Below are 20,313 nucleotides of genomic sequence, written 5' to 3' on the forward strand. Positions count from 1 at the left end.
AGAGAGAGAGAGAGAGAGACAGCGTGAGCAGGGGAGGGTCAGAGAGAGAGGGAGTCACAGACTGAAACAGGCTCCAGGCTCTGAGCTGGCAGTCAGCACAGAGCCCGACGCGGGGCTCGAACCCACGAACCGCGAGATCGTGACCTAAGCGAAAGTCGGACGCTCAACCGACTAAGCCCCCCAGGCGCCCCAAGACTGTCTTTTTGAATGTAATGTTGGGAGATTGCACCCCCACCTTACAGAGACATGTGTGCTGATGGGTGGCCCCTCAGGCACCTCCTTTCTGTCCCTTAGGTCTCTGGTGCACGTACGCAGTACAGATCCCGTCTTTCCTCCTGAACACAGATGAGTGTGGCCTCGGAGCCCTGCTCCCGCTCACACACACACCCGGCCACACCTCAGTGCTCCTGCCGCGTACACACAGGAAGGGCTCCCCCACCCTGCAGCGTGCAGAATGCGCATTAATGTGCCCAAGTCTATCTAACCATGCTTTTTATCTGTACATGTTGAGATTTTGTCTAATCTTCAACATCGCAAATGACATTGCAGTGACCAGTCGCACATGTGTGCCATTTCAAAGAAAAGAGGAATGATTGCCTCAAATGTTGGGAGCATTTGTAATTTTTTTTTTTTTTTTTTTACTTTTTGAGAGAGAGTAAGCAGGGAGAGGGGCAGAGAAAGAGGGGGGCTGAGGATCCAAAGTGGACTCTGAGCTGACGGGCTGATAGCAGCGAGCCCGATGTGGGGCTTGAAATCACAAACCGTGAGATCGTGACCTGAGCCATAGTCAAATGTTTAATGGACTGAGCCACCCAGGTGCCCCTGGTGCATTTGCAATATGATGGTTGTTACTAAGTTGCTCCCAAAAAGAGCTGGCTGGTTTCCAGTCCCCAGAGCAGCGCCCTTATTAGTTATTAGGTCCAACCATGAGAAAGGTCCAGTGTTTGCCATATTGTACCAAGAAGGACACTCTCGTGGCTCAACCTAACATGGGGCTTGTGTGAGCACTTTCAGTAATTACGAAAGTTAGCCCTTTTTACATGATAAAAGCTGCCATAGATCTTTTTGTCAGATTGCCCTTTGTGTTTGGGCATTGCTTATAGTTGTGTTTGCTTCCCAAGCAGAAATTTTAATTTCTATCAAGTATACTTTATCTTTTCTTTTATGGTTTCTGAGTTTTAGCTCACAGAAAGAAATCCCTTCCCTAATCTGAATTTATAACATAATTCTCTCGTGGCAGTTCCGGTGTTTGTAGGATTCCGTTCTGTGCATTTGAATACGTAGTACAGAGGAACGTGCATTCTGGCACTGAGCTGAGGTGGGGATTTCATTGTACTTTCCTCTGCGTGGTCACCCTGGGAGTGCTCACCCTGCCCCCAGGGGTCGGGAGTGCGGCAGCCTCCGCCGGCCACCCCCGCCCTCTTTCCCCACCCCACCCTCTGGAGCCACCATTATGTTCTCCCTCCAGGTAGGCTCATCTTTTCTTTTTTCTTTTTTTTTAATTTTTTTTTATGTTTTATTTATTTCTGAGAGCATGAGCAGGGGAGGGTCAGAGAGAGAGGGAGATACAGAGTCCGAAACAGGCTTCAGTCTCTGAGCCAGCTGTCAGCACAGAGCCCCACGCAGGGCTCGAACCCACGAACCGTGAGATCGTGACCTGAGCCGAAGTCGGACGCTCAACCGACTGAGCCACCCAGGCACCCCTGTTCCTCATCTTTTCTAAAGTCATTCTGGTTCTTGTCACTCGTCCATTTGTCCACGTGGACTTTGGACTCACGCTGGGTCACGTAAAAACATCTTGTTGGCAGTGCTGCTTGAATCCTGTCCTATTCCTGAACTGCTGTCTGCAGCATGTTGATACTCAGGAGCCTCCACCTTCACGAGAACACCTTTCTCTCCACTAGTCTTCCTTGTGCCTTTAGAGGAACATGTAAAAAGGTCTTCACGTGGAAAGCACACGTTTGTCGGAAGAGATTATATTTTCTGCATGGTGGCCAATGAGGCCTTTGCTTTTGTGTTCCCTTCAGGTTGGTTGGTATCAGGTGTGGAGAAGCTGCTGGTGCTCACTATTAATTTTGTACCTTCTATCGCTCTGAGTTATCACGTTGCAAACATTTACCAGAAGCGTATTCCTCAGTGTGTCAGTCACGTGAACATTATTTACAAGTAGTGACATGCGAGCCCCGTACCCCCGTGCTGACACCTGTCCCTCCCTATCCTGCTTACTCACCTTGGCTGGGACTTCCTTCCTGAAGGCGGGGGCAGGGGAGGCTATGGGAGAGGATGTCGGCATCTTTGTCTAGAGACGCTTAGTGTTGCGCGTTAAAGTGGGGACTAGACTTGGGGCCGATGTAACTTACCAAATGTTAAGGAAGTTTTCATCTTTCTCCTCTTTCATCAAGGACACCTTAAGTTTTTTAATTTCAATTTCCAGCTAGGAATTGAATGCCCCTGTTATCTTAGTCTCAGGGTGTACAACCTAGTGATTTAACACGTCCATGCTTCAGCAGTGCTCCCTCAGCATGACAGGTGCTCCCTTCACCCCCATCCCGTTTCCCCCGCCCTCCTCCCCTCTGGTGACCGTCAGTGTGTCCTCTGTAGTTAAGAGTGTTTCTTGGTTTGCCCCCCCCCCCCCTGTTTTTCTCCTGCTTATTCGTTTTGTTTCTTGAATTCTACACATAAGTGAAATCAGTTGGTCTTTCTCTGACTGGCTATTTTGCTTAGCAGAACACTCTCTAGTTCCATCCACATCATTGCAGATTGCAAGATTTCGTTCTTTTTTGTGGCTGAGAAACATCCCATTGTATACATATATACCACATCTGTTTGTTCATCTGTTGATGACGCTTTGTTGCTTCCATAGTTTGGCTGTTGTGAACAGCGCTGCAATAAACATAGGGGTGCATGTATCCCTTTGAATTCGTGTTCTTGTATTCTTTGGGTAAATACCTAGCAGTGCAAATGCTCGATCATAGTGTAGTTCTATTTATAATTTTTTGAAGACCCTCCATACCGTTTTCCACAATGGCCGGACCAGTTTGCATTCCCACCAACCGTGCAAGAAGGTTCCTATCAAGGACTTTTTTAAATATCAGGAGCCATGGGGCACCTGTCTGGCCCACTGGGTGGAGCATGTGAGTCTTGATCATGGGGTCATGGGTTCAAGCCTCATGTTGGGCCTAGAACCTATTTTTAAAAATAAGGTAAAATCAAGAGTCATCCAGTGTGTGAAATCCTTTTCAGTATCTGTGGAGCTGCTCTCATGATTTTTTCCCTGCCTCTTTAGAGCTATAGATATTAACCAGTCCCTCAATACTGAACCACCCTGGAATTCCTCGGAGGGAAAACACTCTGGATTTTGGTGTACCGTTCTTTGTGCTGCTGAATTCAGTTTCCTCATATTTTATTTATGTTTTTTCCCTTGGTGTAATCACACATGGAACTGGCATGTAGTCACTAAATTTTGTGCAGTAGTTTTAGATTTGGAGTTTCCGTGTTTATGTGAAGATTTTCTTCATTTTTTGTTAGTCTTGAAACGGTTTCAGTAGTATTGGAAATAATTATTCTGTTTTGGGGAATTTGCTGATAACTCTCTGAGACTGATACATATACACACATACAGATTTTAATCGCCTCTGTTTCTTCTATGACGTGTTCTTCTGTTTTATCTGTGGAAAGTCATCTGTTGACATGTTCCTCTTTTTCTTTGTTTTAAATTTTAAAGTAATCTCTGCGCCCAGCGTGGGGCTCAAACTCACAACCCTGAGATCAAGTGTCATATGCTCCGCTGACTGAGTCAGCCAGGTGCCCCACCACAACCTTTTTTTTTTTTTTTTTTTTTTAAGATTTTATTTTGGGGCACCTGGTAGGCTAAGTCAGTTGAGCATCCGACTCTTGATTTCAGCTTGCGTTGTGATCTCATGGTTCATGGGATCGAGCCCCATGTTGGGCTCTGCACTGACAGCATGGAACCTGCTTGGGATTCTCTCTCTCCCCTCTCTCTGCCTCTCTCTCCCCCTCAGGATAAATAGATAAACTTAAAAAAAATAAATAAAAGTTTATTTTTACTGTTGGCATTTTCTACTTCTGTTGCAGTTAGTTTTTTTAAGTTACATTTTCTTGGAAAAGCATCCACTGAGTCACAGTTGTCATGTGCATTTGCGCCAAGTGAGCTAAGTGGGCACCAGCGGCTCCTTACGTGTCATCGGTGTTTGTGGGTGTTTCCTCCTGCCGCCTCTTGTTTCTGGGTTATGCTTCCTCCTCGTTGTCCTTGATTGGGTTGGGTGCCTTTTCATTGGTCTATGTAAAGAACCTTCTTTGAATTTCATTAATTACATTCTTCCCCTACATTTATTAATATCTGCTTTGTTTTAGAAATGTTTTTATCATTTATTTTTGAGAAAGAATGCAAGTCAGGGAGGGACAGAGAGAGAGGGTGGGGGAGAGGGAACAGAGGATCTGAGCTGACAGCAGGGAGCCCAAAGTGGGGCTCAAACTTCCAAATGGGGAGATCATGACCTGATTTGAAGTCAGATGTTCAACCGAGTCATGCAGGTGCCCCAGAAAAGATTAAACAAATATATATTTATTCATTTAGAGAGAGACAACGTGAGTAGGGAAGGGACACAGAGAGGGAGAGAAAATCCCAAGCAGGCTCCGAGCAGTCAGCATAGAGCCCAATATGTGGCTTGAACTCATGAACTCTGAGACCATGACCTGAGCTGACAGCAGGGGCCGGATGTTCAACTGACTGAGCCCCCAGGGCTCCCCATCTTAACTTTTGTAGTGTGCTTTCTGTGCTCAGTGGTGTCCTTTCCGCATGCCAGCCAGCTCCGCTCTGCCCACCCCCTCACTTCATAAAAGGGCAGTGTGTGCGCACGTGTGTGCTCATGTGTGGTTGTCTTTGCTTGTGATACACACAACCACCGTATTCTTGAGCCGAGCGGTGGGTGACCAGGCTCTGTTTCCATCCCTGTGAATATGTACCACAGCAGAATTCCTGGGTTCCAGGGCAAAATAAAAATGCAGCGCCCTTTGTTAATGAAAATTATTAAGACTTTAGCCACAGCGGGGCATAAAGCCCATGCAGGGGACTGTGGAGGGCCCCATGCCCACAACCTGGCCCGCCTGTGGAGTGTCCCGTGCCCACGACGTGGCCGTCCCGTGGAGTGTCCTGTGACCACCACGTGGCCCTCCTGTGGAGTGTCTTCTGCCCACCCCGTGACCCTCCTGCAAGAGCGAGTCCCCTCTGCTGTGCCCAGCGTTATCACTCATCATGGTCCATCCACGGAGGTTCGATGTTGCACATACTTTTAATAGTTCATCAAGTGGTCGTTCTTGCTCCTTTTTCCAGAAGGAGTCTATATGCTCAAGGCCGTTACTCACAGTGAGTTCCGTGGAGCTGGAAAGGAGCTTGGCCCCTATTATGTGGAAATCGGCCATGCAACCGTGTCCGTGTCCGTGAACTCCAGCAGCATCCACAAGGATGGGCTTCTTGTCCTCACGGGCTCCTGCACGGATCAGAAAGGTAAGAACTGCACCCGGGGTTGAACCGCTGGCCCTCGGCTCTGGACGTGGTGATCTGAGGGCACGTCCACAGTCCTCGTCTCAGGACTCACGGTGTAGCAGAGGCGTCGAGGCCTGCGCCTGAAAAACACCGTGGCACATGGGGCCGCCTCTCGAAGGGCACGGCCAGGGCCTGGGGGGTTTTGGGAAGGATTGTGCACAACCACGGGGTGGGCAGTCCACGATGGCCTTGGGCGGCCGTGGGTGACAGGCGCGGGGAGAGCATGTGGGGCCGCAGCTTGGCAGTGAGTCCGAGCAGGGGTGACGGCGCTGCAGGTGGCTGAGCCCTCACGGGGCGCCGCTGCCCTCCCGCTTCACTCACGCCAGGCCCTGAGGCCACCGGCGAGGGGCTCCCTTCTGCTCAGCATCGTGGGGGACCCGGCTTGGGGGCTGAGGGGCGGGATGGGAGAATCCCAGCCAAATATCAGCTCCGCGTGAGAGGCGGGTCGTGGGCGAGCGTGGTACCCGTCGACGGTAATCCCAGAGCGCGCAGCCTCAGTGGGTGGATTATGGGCTGTGTTTCCTGGGAGCGGGATGGGGAGAGGTCAGGAAGGTGTGTGCACATGATGCCCACGGGGTTTACACGTTGACCGCACGTCCTCATACACTCAGCCCCATGAGAGCCTCTCTGTCCAGGACATCACAGAACATAGGGAGGAGGGCTGCGGGCCTGTGCCCTTCGGGTCTGCTCGGGGACTTAGGAGCGGGAGGCCTGGCCCCAGTGGGCCGCCAGGTGGTCTGCAAATCCGTGCATCGTGGGTCGTGGTTTCTCTTCCCGGCTGGCGACTGCGTCCCAGCTGGAATGGAGTTGTGGGCACTGTCGGTGCAATGCTGTCACTCTTCAGTGTGAGAGATTTGTTTTTCAGAAGTCCTAAAGCATTGGGGTGCCTGGGGGGCTCAGTCGGTTAAGCGTCGACGTTGGGGCCTCAGGTTGTGATCTCCCGGTTTGTGAGTTCCAGCCCCGTGTGAGGCTCGCTGCTGTCAGTGCCGAGCCGGCTTCAGATCCTCTGTCTCCCTCTCTCTCGGCGCCTCCCCTGCTCGCACTCTCTCTCAACCATAAGTAAACATTAAAAAATATTCTAAAGCGTTGATGAAGAAAAAAATACCCCCTCCATATTACCGTTGTCATAAAAGAGGATTTTCTCTCTGTGAAGGGAAGAGCCGCACCGAACACCTGTCCCATTAGATCGACGGGTTGTTCTAAATGTGCCCGGACGTGACGGCCCCACTCTGGACCCTGACACCATGTTGGGTGCCTGCCCTCGCCGTACATGCACACACACGTGTGTACGTACATATCATGTATGTGCAGCCCTTTGCGTTGCGTGTCTGAGGGGTTAAAAGCCTGGGTCCCTCCCTGACCCTGTTAGGAACCCTCATGAAGTAAGATAAGACACTCCTTAGTGCGCACTGGGAAGGCCCTTTAAAGACGAGGCCGTCCAGCAAAGGAATGAACGCCTTGACTGCCACGCCAGGCAGTTCCTGGGGGCGAAGAGAAACACCTGGGATTCCAGCGAGACCTTCTGGGACAAGGTTCACGTTCCGCAGGCTTGTCTGATTCCAAAACTTGGGCTTCAGAATTTTGAAATCCACTGGGATTCAGAGAGAGAGAGAGAGAGAGAGAGAGAGAGAGAGAGAGAGAGAGAGAAACATGGAAACTATGGACCATCTGTTGCGTGAGACAAAGGAGTGGATTTTAAACCCTCACGTTTTCTGTTTCCTGCTTTCCCAGTAGGCACTGTCGTCACACATCATTTTCCAGCCGGTCCCTCGTGGAACGTGTCCTTCACCTCTCAGACCCAAGCGGGCGGCGGCCAGGCCTGGGCCCCCGTGGCTGTTCGGTACCAGATGCAGCGTACGATCCCTTTCTGGTTCTAGACTCATTCGTCAGTCAGGATCAGCGAGGGCCCCGCAAAGTGCCGGACTCTGTGCTGAGCTCTCCTGAGATCTGCATTTGCCCTCGAGCCAGCTCTGTGTTCCCTGCACTTTGCTGTGGGGCTTTCTAGAAAGCACACACATGGAGGCTTCAGCCTGAAGCTACGGGGCGGGTGAGGGTGCAGAACCCTCTGGGAGCCCCGGCCCCGTACCAGTCGAGGAGATGTTTCGAGGAGGGGGTTGGCCCCGTCACTTTAGGACTTCTCTGGCCTTTGAACTGGGGCTGCCTACGTGTCAGCGGGCTCAGGACCCTACCCTCTGGCCAGACTGTGTGGGAGGTGAGAGTGCCAGGGTCCCTGGACGCACCAAAACATCTGTGCCCCCTCACGTTCACAGCCGTCTCTGTCTACACTAATGGAACCGTGTTTGCCACCGACACCGACATCACCTTTCTGGCTGTCACCGAGGAGACCACCCCCCTGGAGTTCTTGTGGGGCTTTGGAGAAGGCCCAGCCGTGAGGACGACTTCCAGGAGCGTTAAGAAAAGGCTCCGCGTCCCCCAGTGGTCAGTGAGTGGGCGTCACGACCGGGGCAGGCGGTGGCGTGGCCGTGGCTCAGTGCACAGATCTCCCCGCCACGACCCCCAGCTGCATGCGTGCTCAGTGCCACATGCGCGTCCACAAATGGGACTCAAACATACATTTGTTTATTCATTTTAACCTTTCATTTTTTTAAGCGTATATGTTTTGAGAGAGACAGTGTGAGCGGGAGAGGGGCAGAGAGAGATGGGTGGGGGGGATCCCAAGGAGGCTCTGAGCTGTCAGCACAGAGCCCAACTTGGAACTCGATCCCACAAACTGAGATCATGACCTAAGCCAAAATCAACACTTGGACGCTTAACTTACGGGGCCACCAGGCAACCCTCAAATGGGAATTTAGGAAAAGGAGAGGCCCCTTCCCTACCCCTTGAACTGGGGCACCTGTGGGGCTTTGGAATCAGACGACCCTGGATTCAGATCCCATCCCCCCACCTGGTGAATTCCCCTCCAAGGAGGGGTCCCAGTGCAGACCCCACGCTCTGGAGGTGACGGACACGATGACTGAGGGCTGGGCCCCCTGTGAGCGGGAAGGCCCTGCAGAAGATCATGCCCGTCCCTGGCTTTCCGGCCGTGACACAGGGGTCCTCTGCCTCTGACCCATTCCCGTTCCTGTTTCCCCCCGCCCACCCCCACCGCCTCCTCGGTCCCCGCCCCCGCAGGTACAGCGTGACGGTACAGGCTTCCAGCAGGCTGGGCAGGGTGGCCTCAGAGCCCCACCGCATCAGGACGCAGAGGAGAATCGTGGCCAATCGGCTCATGTCCCCGTCCTCAGCTCTGCTCAACGCCAGCGTGACCTTCGAGTGCAGACTCAACTTCGGCAGCGACGTGGCTTTCCTGTGGGACTTTGGGGACGGCACCGTGGGCCCCGGGGGCAGCTCCGCCAGCCACAGCTATGGCAGGTGAGCGGCGCGGGTGCAGGCGGGGCCCCACACACGGCCGCGGGAACGTAAGCTTCTCCTAACCGACTCCGCAATGCATGCAGCTGGCGCATACGTGTGAACCCGGCTGCTCTCCGGAGCTCCCGATCTGGGGACGGCAGGACAAAGACAGGTAGTCTCGGCCCCAGGAGGCCCAGATGGGGCGGTGGGATGAGGGGTGGGGGCCAGACGAAGGTAGAAGGGGCTCGGAAGACTGCGAAGGGCCGCTCTGTCTTCCTAAGGGGCTTGGGCTGTGTCCTTTCATTATTTGTCGGGCACCGACTGTTTACCTGGAGGGAGACATTCAGCTAGGCCTGCCCGGGGAGGTGGGCATGCTAACGGGAAGCCACCTTCAAGGTCAGGAGAGGGCAAAGCACAGGCCACCCAGGTCCGAGTCTGGGCCTCCCCGCTGGGGACTGGTCCTGGACCACAGCGGCATGTCCCATACTGGGTGCCCGGAGGCTGCGATGTGGAGCCCCCCAGCTGGAGCTGAGCCTTGGGCTGGTTAGGGACGTAGCAGAGTGCACACAAGTGCCCGGAAACATGGCCCATGTGGCTGGCAGCCACAGGGAAAGCTGGCAGACACCCCGCAGTGCAGGACGTCCTCGGGAGTTTTGTGGCCGTGCCACGCCTGGGGACATGTCTGAGTGACCCCGTCACGGCTCCCAGTCTGCGTTCTCTCCGCTGGAGGTGGGTCTTCACAGAAGGACAGGGTTGAGAGATAGTGCCCAGCATGGCTCCCTCAGGTGGGCCCCTGGGCCCGGGACCCGGGGTCGTGCTCTGTGGTGCGGGGAACGGACACTGCATCTCTGGGGTGTCCCAGGGCTGCCCACGCCCCTGGAGCCGGGATAGACCTCAGGGAGCAGAGCAGCGAGGTCACGCCCAGGCATCCCGGTCGAGGGTCCGGGCCATGTGGCGCAGAGGACCACCCGTGGTGCACGGAGGGGCCAGGCCGCAGCTGCGGGAGGCGTCCCCACGTGAGCGGTCACTTCTCTGTCCGTCTGGGAGCTGGCCGGCTGGCTCGCCCGCACTGGGCCGGCAGCAGGTGGCCCCGTGAGCGCCGGCCTCGTGACCCGAGTGTCCTCCGTCCCCACTGGTGGGCTGTCTGACCGTCGAGTCCTATGATCGCTAGGTGGCGGGTGTCCCGGAGGAGGAGGGACAGACGGACGGGCCCAGTCGCTTCATTCTGTGCGTTGTGGCCCTTCCAGGGAAGGGGAGTTTACCGTCCAGGTGCTCGCCTTCAACGACGTCAGTGCCGCCTCCCTGAGAAAGCAACTTTTCGTGGTCCGTGAGCCGTGCCAGCCGCCCCCGGTGAAGAATATGGGGCCACGGAAGGTGCAGGTAGGGCCGGGCCGGGCGCCACGGGGCTTCGGGGGGCTTTGTGCAGCTGGCCCTCTGCACCCAGTGCCAGGGGGCACCTCTGAGGGCTTCTGAGCCTGGGGCGGAGGCAGAGGAGGCCTCACTGGGGCCCAGAATGGGCCTTTGTCCACCCCCTTACGCTGGTGTTCAGCGCGGCCTGCTCTGTGAAGCTCCGGAAAGTGCTGGTGCAGAGCCCGTGAGCCTTGTCAGGAGACGGGGATGTCCGGATACAGGCCTCAGTGCCCACAGCCTCCACCAGTCCTTTCCTGAGCGCCGGCTGCGGGCTGGGAAGGGCAGGGCCGCTGTTCACTGCTCGTGTGCCCTCGAGGCCTCTGGTGGGGAGCGGGTTTCCCCTCTCAGGGCACAAGTGTCCAGTGACACACGGAATGAAAGCCCACGGCTCGCTGCACTTGCCCCGATGCGTCCAGTGGTTTTCCTGCACTGAGGCCGTTGCTTGGACCGCTGACCAGGAGGTCTTGGGTCGCAGACCTCCCGCTCCAGATGAGGCAGCAGGGCTCGGGGGGCACACAGAGTGGTTCCTGGCCGGGTGTGCCCTGCGGGACAGTGACGGCCCCTAGCTGGCTGGACCCAGGCACCCGTGCGGCCAGCACGCACCCACGAGGTCAGCAGTCTGCTCAGGCAGTGGGCTCTCTGGGGAGGGGGGGGACAGACAGAAGGTCAGGGGGGACCCCTAACATGGAGATTAGGAGTGAGGGACCCCCGGAACCGGAGACAGAGGTCCGCACTTAAATCCTGACTCTGCTCTTAGGTGGAGCCACCGACCGGGGCTTTTCCCTGATTCAACACTGTCGAGTTCAGTCCCTGCCGTGTGGCTCAAAGTGTGTATTGACTGTGTGGCCTGGGGTTTTCTTTTCTGAGTAAGCTCTGCACCCGGTGTGGGGCGCAAACTCACAACCCTGAGACCCAGAGCTATGTGCTCTCCTGACTGAGCCAGAGGCGCCCCCGGGGTTATTTTCTCAAATGAGAATACTCAAGTTTTTTTTATTTTTAAAATAAAACAACACTGACGAGTCCGTTTTTTTCCATCGTAGTTTAGTCTTACACACATTTTCTAAAAGTATGAAAAAGGGAGAATCACCTGAAATGCATCAGGAGAATGCCTCCGTCCCTGGACACAAGGAAGGTCAAAAGTCAAATTCCAGTTATAACAAATGCCGATGTTTCCGTGTTTCGTTTTTAATTTTTTTAGAGAGAGCGCTAGCACGTGGGAGAGGGGCGGGGAGGGAGGGAGAGAGAATCCTAAGCAGGTTCCTCACTGTCCACACAGAGCCTGATGTAGGGCTCAAACTCAAGAGCTGTGAGACCGTGGCCTGAGCAGAGATGAAGAAACAGGTGCTTAACCCGCTGAGCCACCCAGGTGCCCCTAATATGTCTTGTTTTTAAACAATACTGGGGCACCTGGGTGGCTCACTCAGTTAAACATCTGACTTTGGCTCAGGTCATGATCTTGCAGTTTCTGAGTTCGAGTCCCAGCTGACAGCTCAGAGCCTGGAGCTGCTTCAGATTCTGTGTCTCACTCTCTCTCTGCCCCTCCCCTGCTCGCGCTCTGTCTATCTCTCTCTCAAAAATAAACATTTTTAAAAGTTTTAAACAGTACTAACTTTGATGTATTTTGCAAATGCATTTCTTTTCTGTGTTGATTTCTTTTTGAAATTATATTTGACTGTTAAGTTTATATTTCTATGGAATCAAATCTATTCACTTTTTCCCATTTGTATTTTCCCATTTTATGCTTACAAGGAGTTTTCTCTCAAGAGTATGTAAGTATAAATATTCACGTATTTTTTTCTCCTTGTTTTTATATACTGACATGTGATGCTGTCTGCAGGAAGAATGTATGTTTGTGTCCGTGTTTTATATTTCAGCAGTAAGGATCCCACCCCATGGTTATGGAAACGGATCATTGGTGCGTGATGTTGGGAATAAGTTGTGACACTCCTCTGTGGCATCAGGCATGCCGGACGTTTCGAGACTCTTTCTCTTTAACCCACAGGTGTGGAGATCTCAGCCCGTGAACCTGGGCGTGACGTTCGAGTCTGCAATCCTCTGTGACATCTCCCAAGGCCTCTCCTACACCTGGACCTTCTGGAACTCGCAGGGGGCGCGGGTGCCTCTGCCCCCGGCTGTGAGCACTCACAGGCGGACCCTCACCGTCCCCGGCTACTTCCTGCAGCCCGGCAACTATACTGCGCTTGCCAAGGTGGGTGACTGGCCAACGTGCTTCCCGCTGCCTCTGTGTGGGAACCCTGACCTGTCACCTCAGCCGGCTGTCCAGGAAACGGAGGGTTGTCCAAACAAGTGTGGCTGGGATCTCGAGAAGTGCTTGATTCCTTCCAGACACCAAATTTTGTGTCCAGACGCAGGCAGGGTGATGGTGAGAGTGTCCTTATTCATTTAGCAACAGCTTCCCGTGCACCTGCTTTGACCACGTCACCAAGGTCTTCCCGGGATGTTAAAGGTGTATTTGTGTCCTCATCAAGGGCCCCGCCACCCGGAAAGGGAGGGCACGTTGGTCAGAGAGCAGGGCCACCAGGGCACCCTGGTGACCAGGCTGCTGCTGGTACTTGCTGCGTTTTGGCTGGAAAAATGGTGACGATCAGTCACGGTCTCTTCTAGAAGACTTGGCTTCTTGGGACAGAGTCTGTTTGTGGGCCCAGGACGTGGGGGGAGGGGGTCAGCAAGACCCTGCGGGGGCGCAGGGTCAGGGCAGGCGGGGAGCAGAGCTGCAGAGGGGTCTGGGGTCTGCCTGGCAGGCGTGACGGCTGGACTTGGGAGTGCCGCCCCAGCTCCGCAAGGAGGGGCTTCGTTCCTTCCCCTGGGACCCGCGGGCCTCCCTGTGCACGGGGACCAGCACGCACACGGGAGCAGTGACGGTGCGCCCGCGTGTCACCGCCGCACCACCGTCAGGGTCTCCAGATGCTTCCTCACCACGTCTGTGCTGCACCCACCCTGCCCCAGGCCCCTGCCCGGGGCCGGGTGAAGGCTGCAGCCCACGGGGAAGGTCAGAGCCAGTGGAGTGGCAGCCACACTCTACTTCAGAAATATTAACTGGGGAAGAGTTGGGCGTAGACTGAAGGATAGGACTTCACTACTGAATGCTCTCTGGAACGTTCTGTTACTCCAGAGCGCTCTAATGGTGAACTCCGAGGCAACGAGAGGCTGAAACGGCACATGGCGGGGGGCAGAAGGGTGGAACAGCTGAATGCAGGTGGATTTACGGCCAGTCACCTGCCCTGGTTACTGGCAAAAGTGGAATGGAAAATTCAAAGAAAGGTCAAGACCGAGCACATGGAGGACAGTGAGAGTGCTCCCCATTTCCCTCAGAGAACAGAGTGTATTCGGGGCCTCTGAGCAGCCAGGACAGGCGCAGGAGGGAGGAGGCCCGGCAGGCAGCCCCTGTGCTTTGGGGATGGGATGGGGGAAGGAGCTGGAAATGGACGCAAGGTTTGGTGTGTCTATAATCAGCATCATAAGGATCTATTTTACCAGTTTGACTTAGGTTTAATTTTTTTTTTTAATGTTTTATTTATTTCTAGGAAAGACAGAGAGACAGCGTGAGCAGGGGAGGGTCAGAGAGAGAGGGAGTCAGAGACTGAAACAGGCTCCGAGCCGGCAGTCAGCACAGAGCCCGACGCGGGGCTCGAACCCACGAACCGCGAGATCATGACCTAAGCGAAAGTCGGACGCCCAACTGACTAAGCCACCCAGGCGCCCCTAGGTTTAATTTTTAAATAGTGGAAACGTTTTATTAGTAATGCTCCTTTTTGTTAATGTTTGTTTATTTTTGAGAGAGAGAGAGAGAGACAGAGCACAAGTGGGAGAGGGGCAGAGAGAGGGGAGACAGAATCGGAAGCAGGCTCCAGGCTGTCAGCACAGAGCCCGACGCGGGCTCAGTCCCACGAGCTGAGAGATCATGACCTGAGCCAAAATCGAATGCTGGACTGACTGAGCCCCCAGGAGCCCCAGTTTTAGTCCTAAAATCACTTGTTCCTGAAATGGTCTGTATTTTTTCTTGGTTTAACGCGCCTCAAAATCTTTACCGCCCGCTGTCACGTGGACAGGACCAAGCAGGCGCTCTGGTTCTGTGACCGGTCCTGGGGCCTCCTTGTCACTGAGGCTGCCAGGAGTGACTCCTAGGAGGGTAGGTTCCAGCTGGATGGACGTGGCCCAGAGCAGGCCGGATGGGGTCACGGTGGGGGCTGTGTGACCAGCCCCACCACCCCGTGGGCGGAGGAGAATCCCCAAGACAGGTGGCCCGGCCCCCTGCCCACGGGGCCCGGAGGGGACGTCAGTCTCCCTGCGCTCTGGCCCCCAACTTGGTAGACTGCAGGTGCCGTTGTCAGTGTGTTAGAAATGGTCGTCCTCGCAGAGACTGGTTCACACTGTGTAAGGTCACGGGTCCGTGCTCCGTGTCCTGGCAAAATGAGAAACGGATCGGGCCGCGTGGCCATGGCTTCCCTCTCCGTCCAGCAGCTCTGAGCTAACACATGCAGGTGGGGAAGGTGCGCAAAGACGGGCATCGAAGCGATTGAGGAGACCAAGTGCTGGTAGCCTGGTGTGCCCAGTGCTGTGACAGTCCCTTTTCCCCAGGCTCTGGACAGTGGGGTCACTGGCGCCCTCCCCTGCCCATGTGGGAAGGGTCAAGGTTGAGGTCCACGCCTCAGGGCTCAGTGGCCCTGCTGGTTGACACACTTACTCATCAGCCGCGGCCCTGGCCTTGAGTGGGCTCCGGACGTGTCTTTCTCTGAGTTGTGGAGACCCGACTTGGGGAGGTACTGATGTCTGAGCTCGTGTCATCACGTCGCCTTTGGAGGTCGCTCTCTCGGGAGTCCAGACCTCCTGCCACCACTGCCCTGACAGGTGCCCCCACCCTGCACGCCCCCGTGCCTGGACACTCCTGATGGCTCATGGGCGGAGGAGCTGGGCAGGCAGATGGGAATCGGGCGTGCAAGTGTACTCAGAGTCGGTGGGTCGCTCTCGAGAAAACCACCAGCAGAGAACTTTCTGAAGATGGTCACCGAGCACCAAGGCCAGGACCCAAAGCGCAGCGAGCGTGAGGCTGTGCTTCTTCTTTTCAAGTTGCATCAAACTTCTAAAAGAAAAGTTTCGAACGCCTTATTTATAAACTGTTCCACATTCCATTTTTTACAATTTTTTTTCTTTTCAATTTTTATTTGGTTTTGAAAGAGACAGAGCATGAACAGGGAGGGTCAGAGAGAGAGGGGGCCACAGACTCTAAAGCAGCTCCAGACTCTGAGCTGGCAGCACGGAGCCCGACACGGGGCTCGAACCCGCGAACCGTGAAACCACGACCTGAGCTGAAGTCAGACGCTTAACTGACCAAACCACCCAGGTGCCCCAAACTGTTCCATATTCCTGAGTTGAGAAATACTCGTCTGAGTTCATTTCCGTTGCTTCCAGACCACCAAGCACACGGGGTAGAAATGTAGTTTGAAGGAAGTCCGCTAACAACGTCCAAGACCACGGACGGACGAACAGACTCCCTGTCCGTGGAGCAGGCTGGGCGTCTGGGCCCTGAGACGGGGCTGTGTTACAGACGATGTTGCTCTGTCCCAGACCCAGAGTCCCAGCTCCGTGTGCCCTCCAGACGCGGTGAGCAAGTGCCCCTCCCCTGACCGGCTCCAGCCACTTGGCTTCCCCTGGGCACACAGTAGGCTGTTTGCCCGGCGAAGGTGCCCGGCTGGGGCTGAAAACATCAGAGCCTCTCGATGCAGCGCTCGGAGCTGCCGTTGGAGCCGGTGGCGCATTTAGACCCTCCAGTCTCCTTCCAGGGTCAGAGGAGTGTCCGCCCAGGCGGGCGTCCAGCCCAGTCCCCCGGGTGACGCCCCCTTGTCTCTGGTGTTCCAGGTCCGGGTGGAGGGCAGCATCGTGCACAGCACCTACCGCGTGGGGGTGGAGGTGCGAGCCCGGGCCCCCGTCAGCGTCATCTCCGAGGGCACGCACCTGTTCATCTCCAGAGCCCCCTCGTTCACCATCCTCCTCAGGGGGTCCCAGTCCTACGACCCAGACAGTCCTGGGGCTGTTCTCAGGTGAGCCCGGGGGCTGCGTGACCGTGCGTGCTGGGCGCAGCCCCCCGCCCCCCTCCAAGCCCAGGCCCGGAAGCGTTGGGAGAGGCGGCCCTGGAACCCCGCAACATCATCTCAACAGCCACATGCCTCCACTCCTGTGAGTGGAACCGAGGTTTCCTCAGGGTCATAACATCAGGGATTTGGGGAAGGCCTGGCACTAAGCACCTGAGCCGCTTTGTAAGTGGGTGTTTTGGACAATGACGTTAAATACCGTCCGTCCATTCCGGCTGCCGTAACAACCACGACAGACTGCGTCGTCTATACCACACATTTCCTCTGTCCCCTCTGCACACCAGGAGGCCCGGACCAGGGTGCTGGCCGGCTCCGTGTCCGGGAGGACCGGCTTCCTGGTTCGGAGCTGGTGTCCTCAGAGGGTGAAGGGGTCCGGGGCTCCCTGGGGACTGTGTTACAGTCATGACCTAATCCCCGCCATGGGCCCCCCTCACACCTCACACCATCACCCTGGGTGTCAGAGACACAAACGTCTGTCCTCAGCAACTGTGTTACTTTGTTACTAAAATTCTTCCTTTGGTGTTTGGGGAGCTTGATCTCCGAGTCTTTCACATCCCTTACTATTGGGGGTGTGGCTCAGGCCTGGTGCCCTTGACCGTCCACACACCCTTCCTGGTGGCCTCACCCAGTTTCCTGATGTGGACACCAGCCCCGGTCACCCCGAGCGTGCACCCTCCACGGACCCCGTCCACCTCCTCCACCCCGACCACTGCGGGGCCCAGGCTTGCTGTGCGCCCCCCCGGCCGGGCCCTCGTGGCCTTCCCACCTGCTGAGGGAAGGGCCCCTCCTGTTACTGAGGCTGAAGCTGCAGCAGCAGTGGCCTCTCTTCCTCCCCCCTCGCGGCCCATCCATCAGGAAACCCTGCTCCTCTGTCCACTGCAAGCGGCACCAGGGAGGCCTCCGAGGACCCCTTCCAAAGAGATGACGGTCCCATCCCGACACTGCACCTTGTCCCTGTGACATCAGAGACCCCCTCCCCAGCTGCCGTCACTGTCAGCGGCTGACCCCGCTGGAACGGGCGCTCAAAGAGGGCAGGGCTGTGGCTGGGCGTATCCCTTGGGCCTGGCACGCAGTAGGGACTCCACGAGTGCTCCTGGATACCCAGCGTGACATGCACGTGCTCTGGACAAAGCACGCTGCAGGTCTCCTCCCTCCTGCGCCGCGGCCTCGGGACAGTGGGGTCTTGGTCACACTGCACCCCCAGCCCGTTTGTTTGCTGAGATGGGCTGAGTCTGCCCCCTGCAGACCCGGGTATCATGAGTGCAGAGCGCTGAGCACGGGGCAGCGCCTGGTGCTCATGTCCAGGCCCAGGAAGCCAGGTGAGCACCTGGCGGGACCACTCCCGCTTTGGACCCCCACCCTCCCTGCATCAGCGCGCCAGGGAAACCTCGCATCCCCCTGCCCACCCGCTCCCCTGGGCCCCGGGACAGCCCACCGAGTGACCCGGGGTGGCCACCTGACGGGCCGGAGCAGGTGCGGTCAGCGCCATGGTGGCCTCTCCCACAGGTATCACTGGAAATGCACCGCAGCCAGCACCCCCGGGCACCCCTGCTTCACCGCCTCCTCTCCACACGGCCTGGAAGCCGGGGCCCCCGCCCTTTCCTTCCCCGCGGGCTCTCTGAGCAACTGCTGTGACCAGTTCCTCATGACACTGACGGTGTCCAGCGGCGGCCGGAACTCTTCAGAGGCACAGGTGTTCCTGTCCACTCGCCCCGACCCGGCGCTCAGGTGCGTCCTGCCCCGAGCTCCCACCATGCAGGCCCCAGGGGGCACCCTTCCGTGCCCTGCCCTGCTGGGAGCCAGGACCCCAGGGAATCCCTGCTGCCCAGGAGAAACGGGGCTCACTGGGGAGGGCTGGGGGACCCCACGGTCCACTGGCGCCAAGGCAGAGCCCGCCAGGCTATTGCGGACACCTGGGGATCCAAGCAGGAAGGCCCCACGTCCGGGCTCGGGGCCGAGCCTAGAAGGAGGCTAGGGGGCTCCAGGCAGGAGGGCCCCGTGTCCGGGACTCGGGGCTGAGACTGGAAGGAGGTTAGGACGTCCCAGGGCCTCTGCCCAGGGCCTTCGGGGCCTTGCCAGGCCAGGCCAGGTGACCGCGTGGGGGCAGTGCAGGTGAAGGAGCAGAGAGATGCTGTGACCACGGGGGCCACACTGGTACCTGAGTGAGGGCCCCACTCAGCGCCAGGACCACAGAGGCGGGCGTGCCCTGCTTCCGCTTCAGTCAACCTCCCCGGGTCTGGGTAGTTGCTATTGTCACATGTGGAAACACATGTGGTGAGAAGTGTGGGTAGCAGGGCAGGTTCTGGAAGGCTTCTTGGAGGAGGAAGCAAATTGCCTGGCAGGACTAACACAAAGGAGAGGATGTGAGCCGTGGCACCAAGGTCAGGCCGACTACCATGATAGGCGCCCACCCCCCCCGAGGGGTTCAGGTTCAAAGCCGTGAGAAATAAGTGTCAGCAGAAGGGAGTGGGCCCTTCTCCGAGGTCCACACAGACCCAGGCTGCCTGCCTTGTTTTCCAGTCGTGATATGTGATAAAGGTGAAGGAAGGGGGGTGCCCGGTGGGGTCAGTCAGCGGAGCACGTGACTCCAGATCTCTGGGTTGTGAGTTCAAGGCCCACGTTGGGTGTGGAGCCTACTTAAAAAAAATTCTTTAGGTGAAGGAATGCCAGGATTGTAAACCTCGGGCCGTCTTTTAAATTATGCTAATAAATTAGACGCTTGTATTTTAAACATACAGTGTACTATATGATGCTGCTACTCCAAGATGAAGAATTTATTTGGGGACCCTCACCATGTTCTGTCAGTCCCGTCAGGCATTACCCGGGCCCCTGTGGACCCCGTCCCTGGGCAGCCTGGGGCCTGATGGGCCTCCCAAGCCCACGTCCGCCCCGTCCCTACCCCGCAGGCACCCGCCCGCCGTGCGTGGAGAGAGACGTGACCACTTACATGCAGGTGCACATAGGCACACACACGGGGACAGCCTGGCCTGAGGCCCCTCGAGGAGGCTGCGTGGCCCTGCGTGCTGTGCTCCCGCCACCCGAGTCACCTGCGCTGGGGGCCGTGTGCAGGGGCTGTGGTCTGACACGTGGGGAACGCCGGCACAGCATACATGCTGGGTGGGGGGGTCTCTCCACCTTGGCCTCCTGAGGGCCCCCGAGTCGAGTCCCACAGGACAGAAACCAGTCACATCAGGCTCAGGGTGGCAATCCCTAACCACCTGTAACATCCTAAGGAACAGTGTTCCTCAAGGCGTGTGTTGGTGGGTGCTGGTCGGCGGAGGAGCCTGGGGAAGGAGTTTGGGGGCTGTGGGGCCACAGGCCAGGGTGCCTGCCCCAAGCTGTGTGACCTGGAGGGATCACCCACCCTCTCTGAGCTCAGTGAATTTGCCTCCTGGGACCCACCCACATCATCAGGTCGAGCTGGGTGGAGCTGGGTGTGGGCTCGGCCGCTCTGGAGGTCCTTTACCTGAAACCTCCAAACCGCTTTGCACGTCAGATTCGTCCACATCTCCTGGGTCAACTTCAGAGACGTCTTCGTCAACTGGAACGAAGAACTTTGTCTGGAGGCTGAGTGCGAAGGCTGCGGCGAGGTGTCTGGGCTTTCCTACTCCTGGGACCTCTTCCTAGTCAACGCGACAGAAGGGACTGTTGTGGAAGGTGAGCTCACTGCCTCTCTGTCTGTTAACCGGGGCGGGACGCGGGGATCACAGCCCGCTGGCCAGGGCGGGACGCAGGGATCACAGCCTGCTGGCCAGGGCGGGACGCAGGGATCACAGCCTGCTGGCCAGGGGCGGGACGCGGGGCCTCACAGCCCGGCCAGGGTGGGACGCGGAGATCACAGCCCGCTGGCCAGGGCGGGACGCGGGGATCACAGCC

General features: G+C 56.8%; 1 protein-coding gene across 1 annotated transcript in view; it reads left to right on the top strand.

The window, feature by feature from the left end:
* PKD1L1 (polycystin 1 like 1, transient receptor potential channel interacting) overlaps positions 1-20,313 on the top strand; it is a 114,810-nt gene that overhangs the window by 37,322 nt on the left and 57,175 nt on the right. The window contains 9 exon segments of the mRNA XM_039235665.1: positions 5,354-5,527; positions 7,301-7,420; positions 7,837-8,005; positions 8,699-8,938; positions 10,165-10,297; positions 12,330-12,536; positions 16,205-16,386; positions 17,944-18,165; positions 19,934-20,094. Of these exon segments, the coding sequence (XP_039091596.1) occupies positions 5,354-5,527; positions 7,301-7,420; positions 7,837-8,005; positions 8,699-8,938; positions 10,165-10,297; positions 12,330-12,536; positions 16,205-16,386; positions 17,944-18,165; positions 19,934-20,094 (1,608 nt within the window).

Source organism: Hyaena hyaena, unplaced genomic scaffold, assembly GCF_003009895.1.
Source record: "Hyaena hyaena isolate Hyena2069 unplaced genomic scaffold, ASM300989v1 scaffold_101, whole genome shotgun sequence".
Taxonomy (NCBI): domain Eukaryota; kingdom Metazoa; phylum Chordata; class Mammalia; order Carnivora; family Hyaenidae; genus Hyaena; species Hyaena hyaena.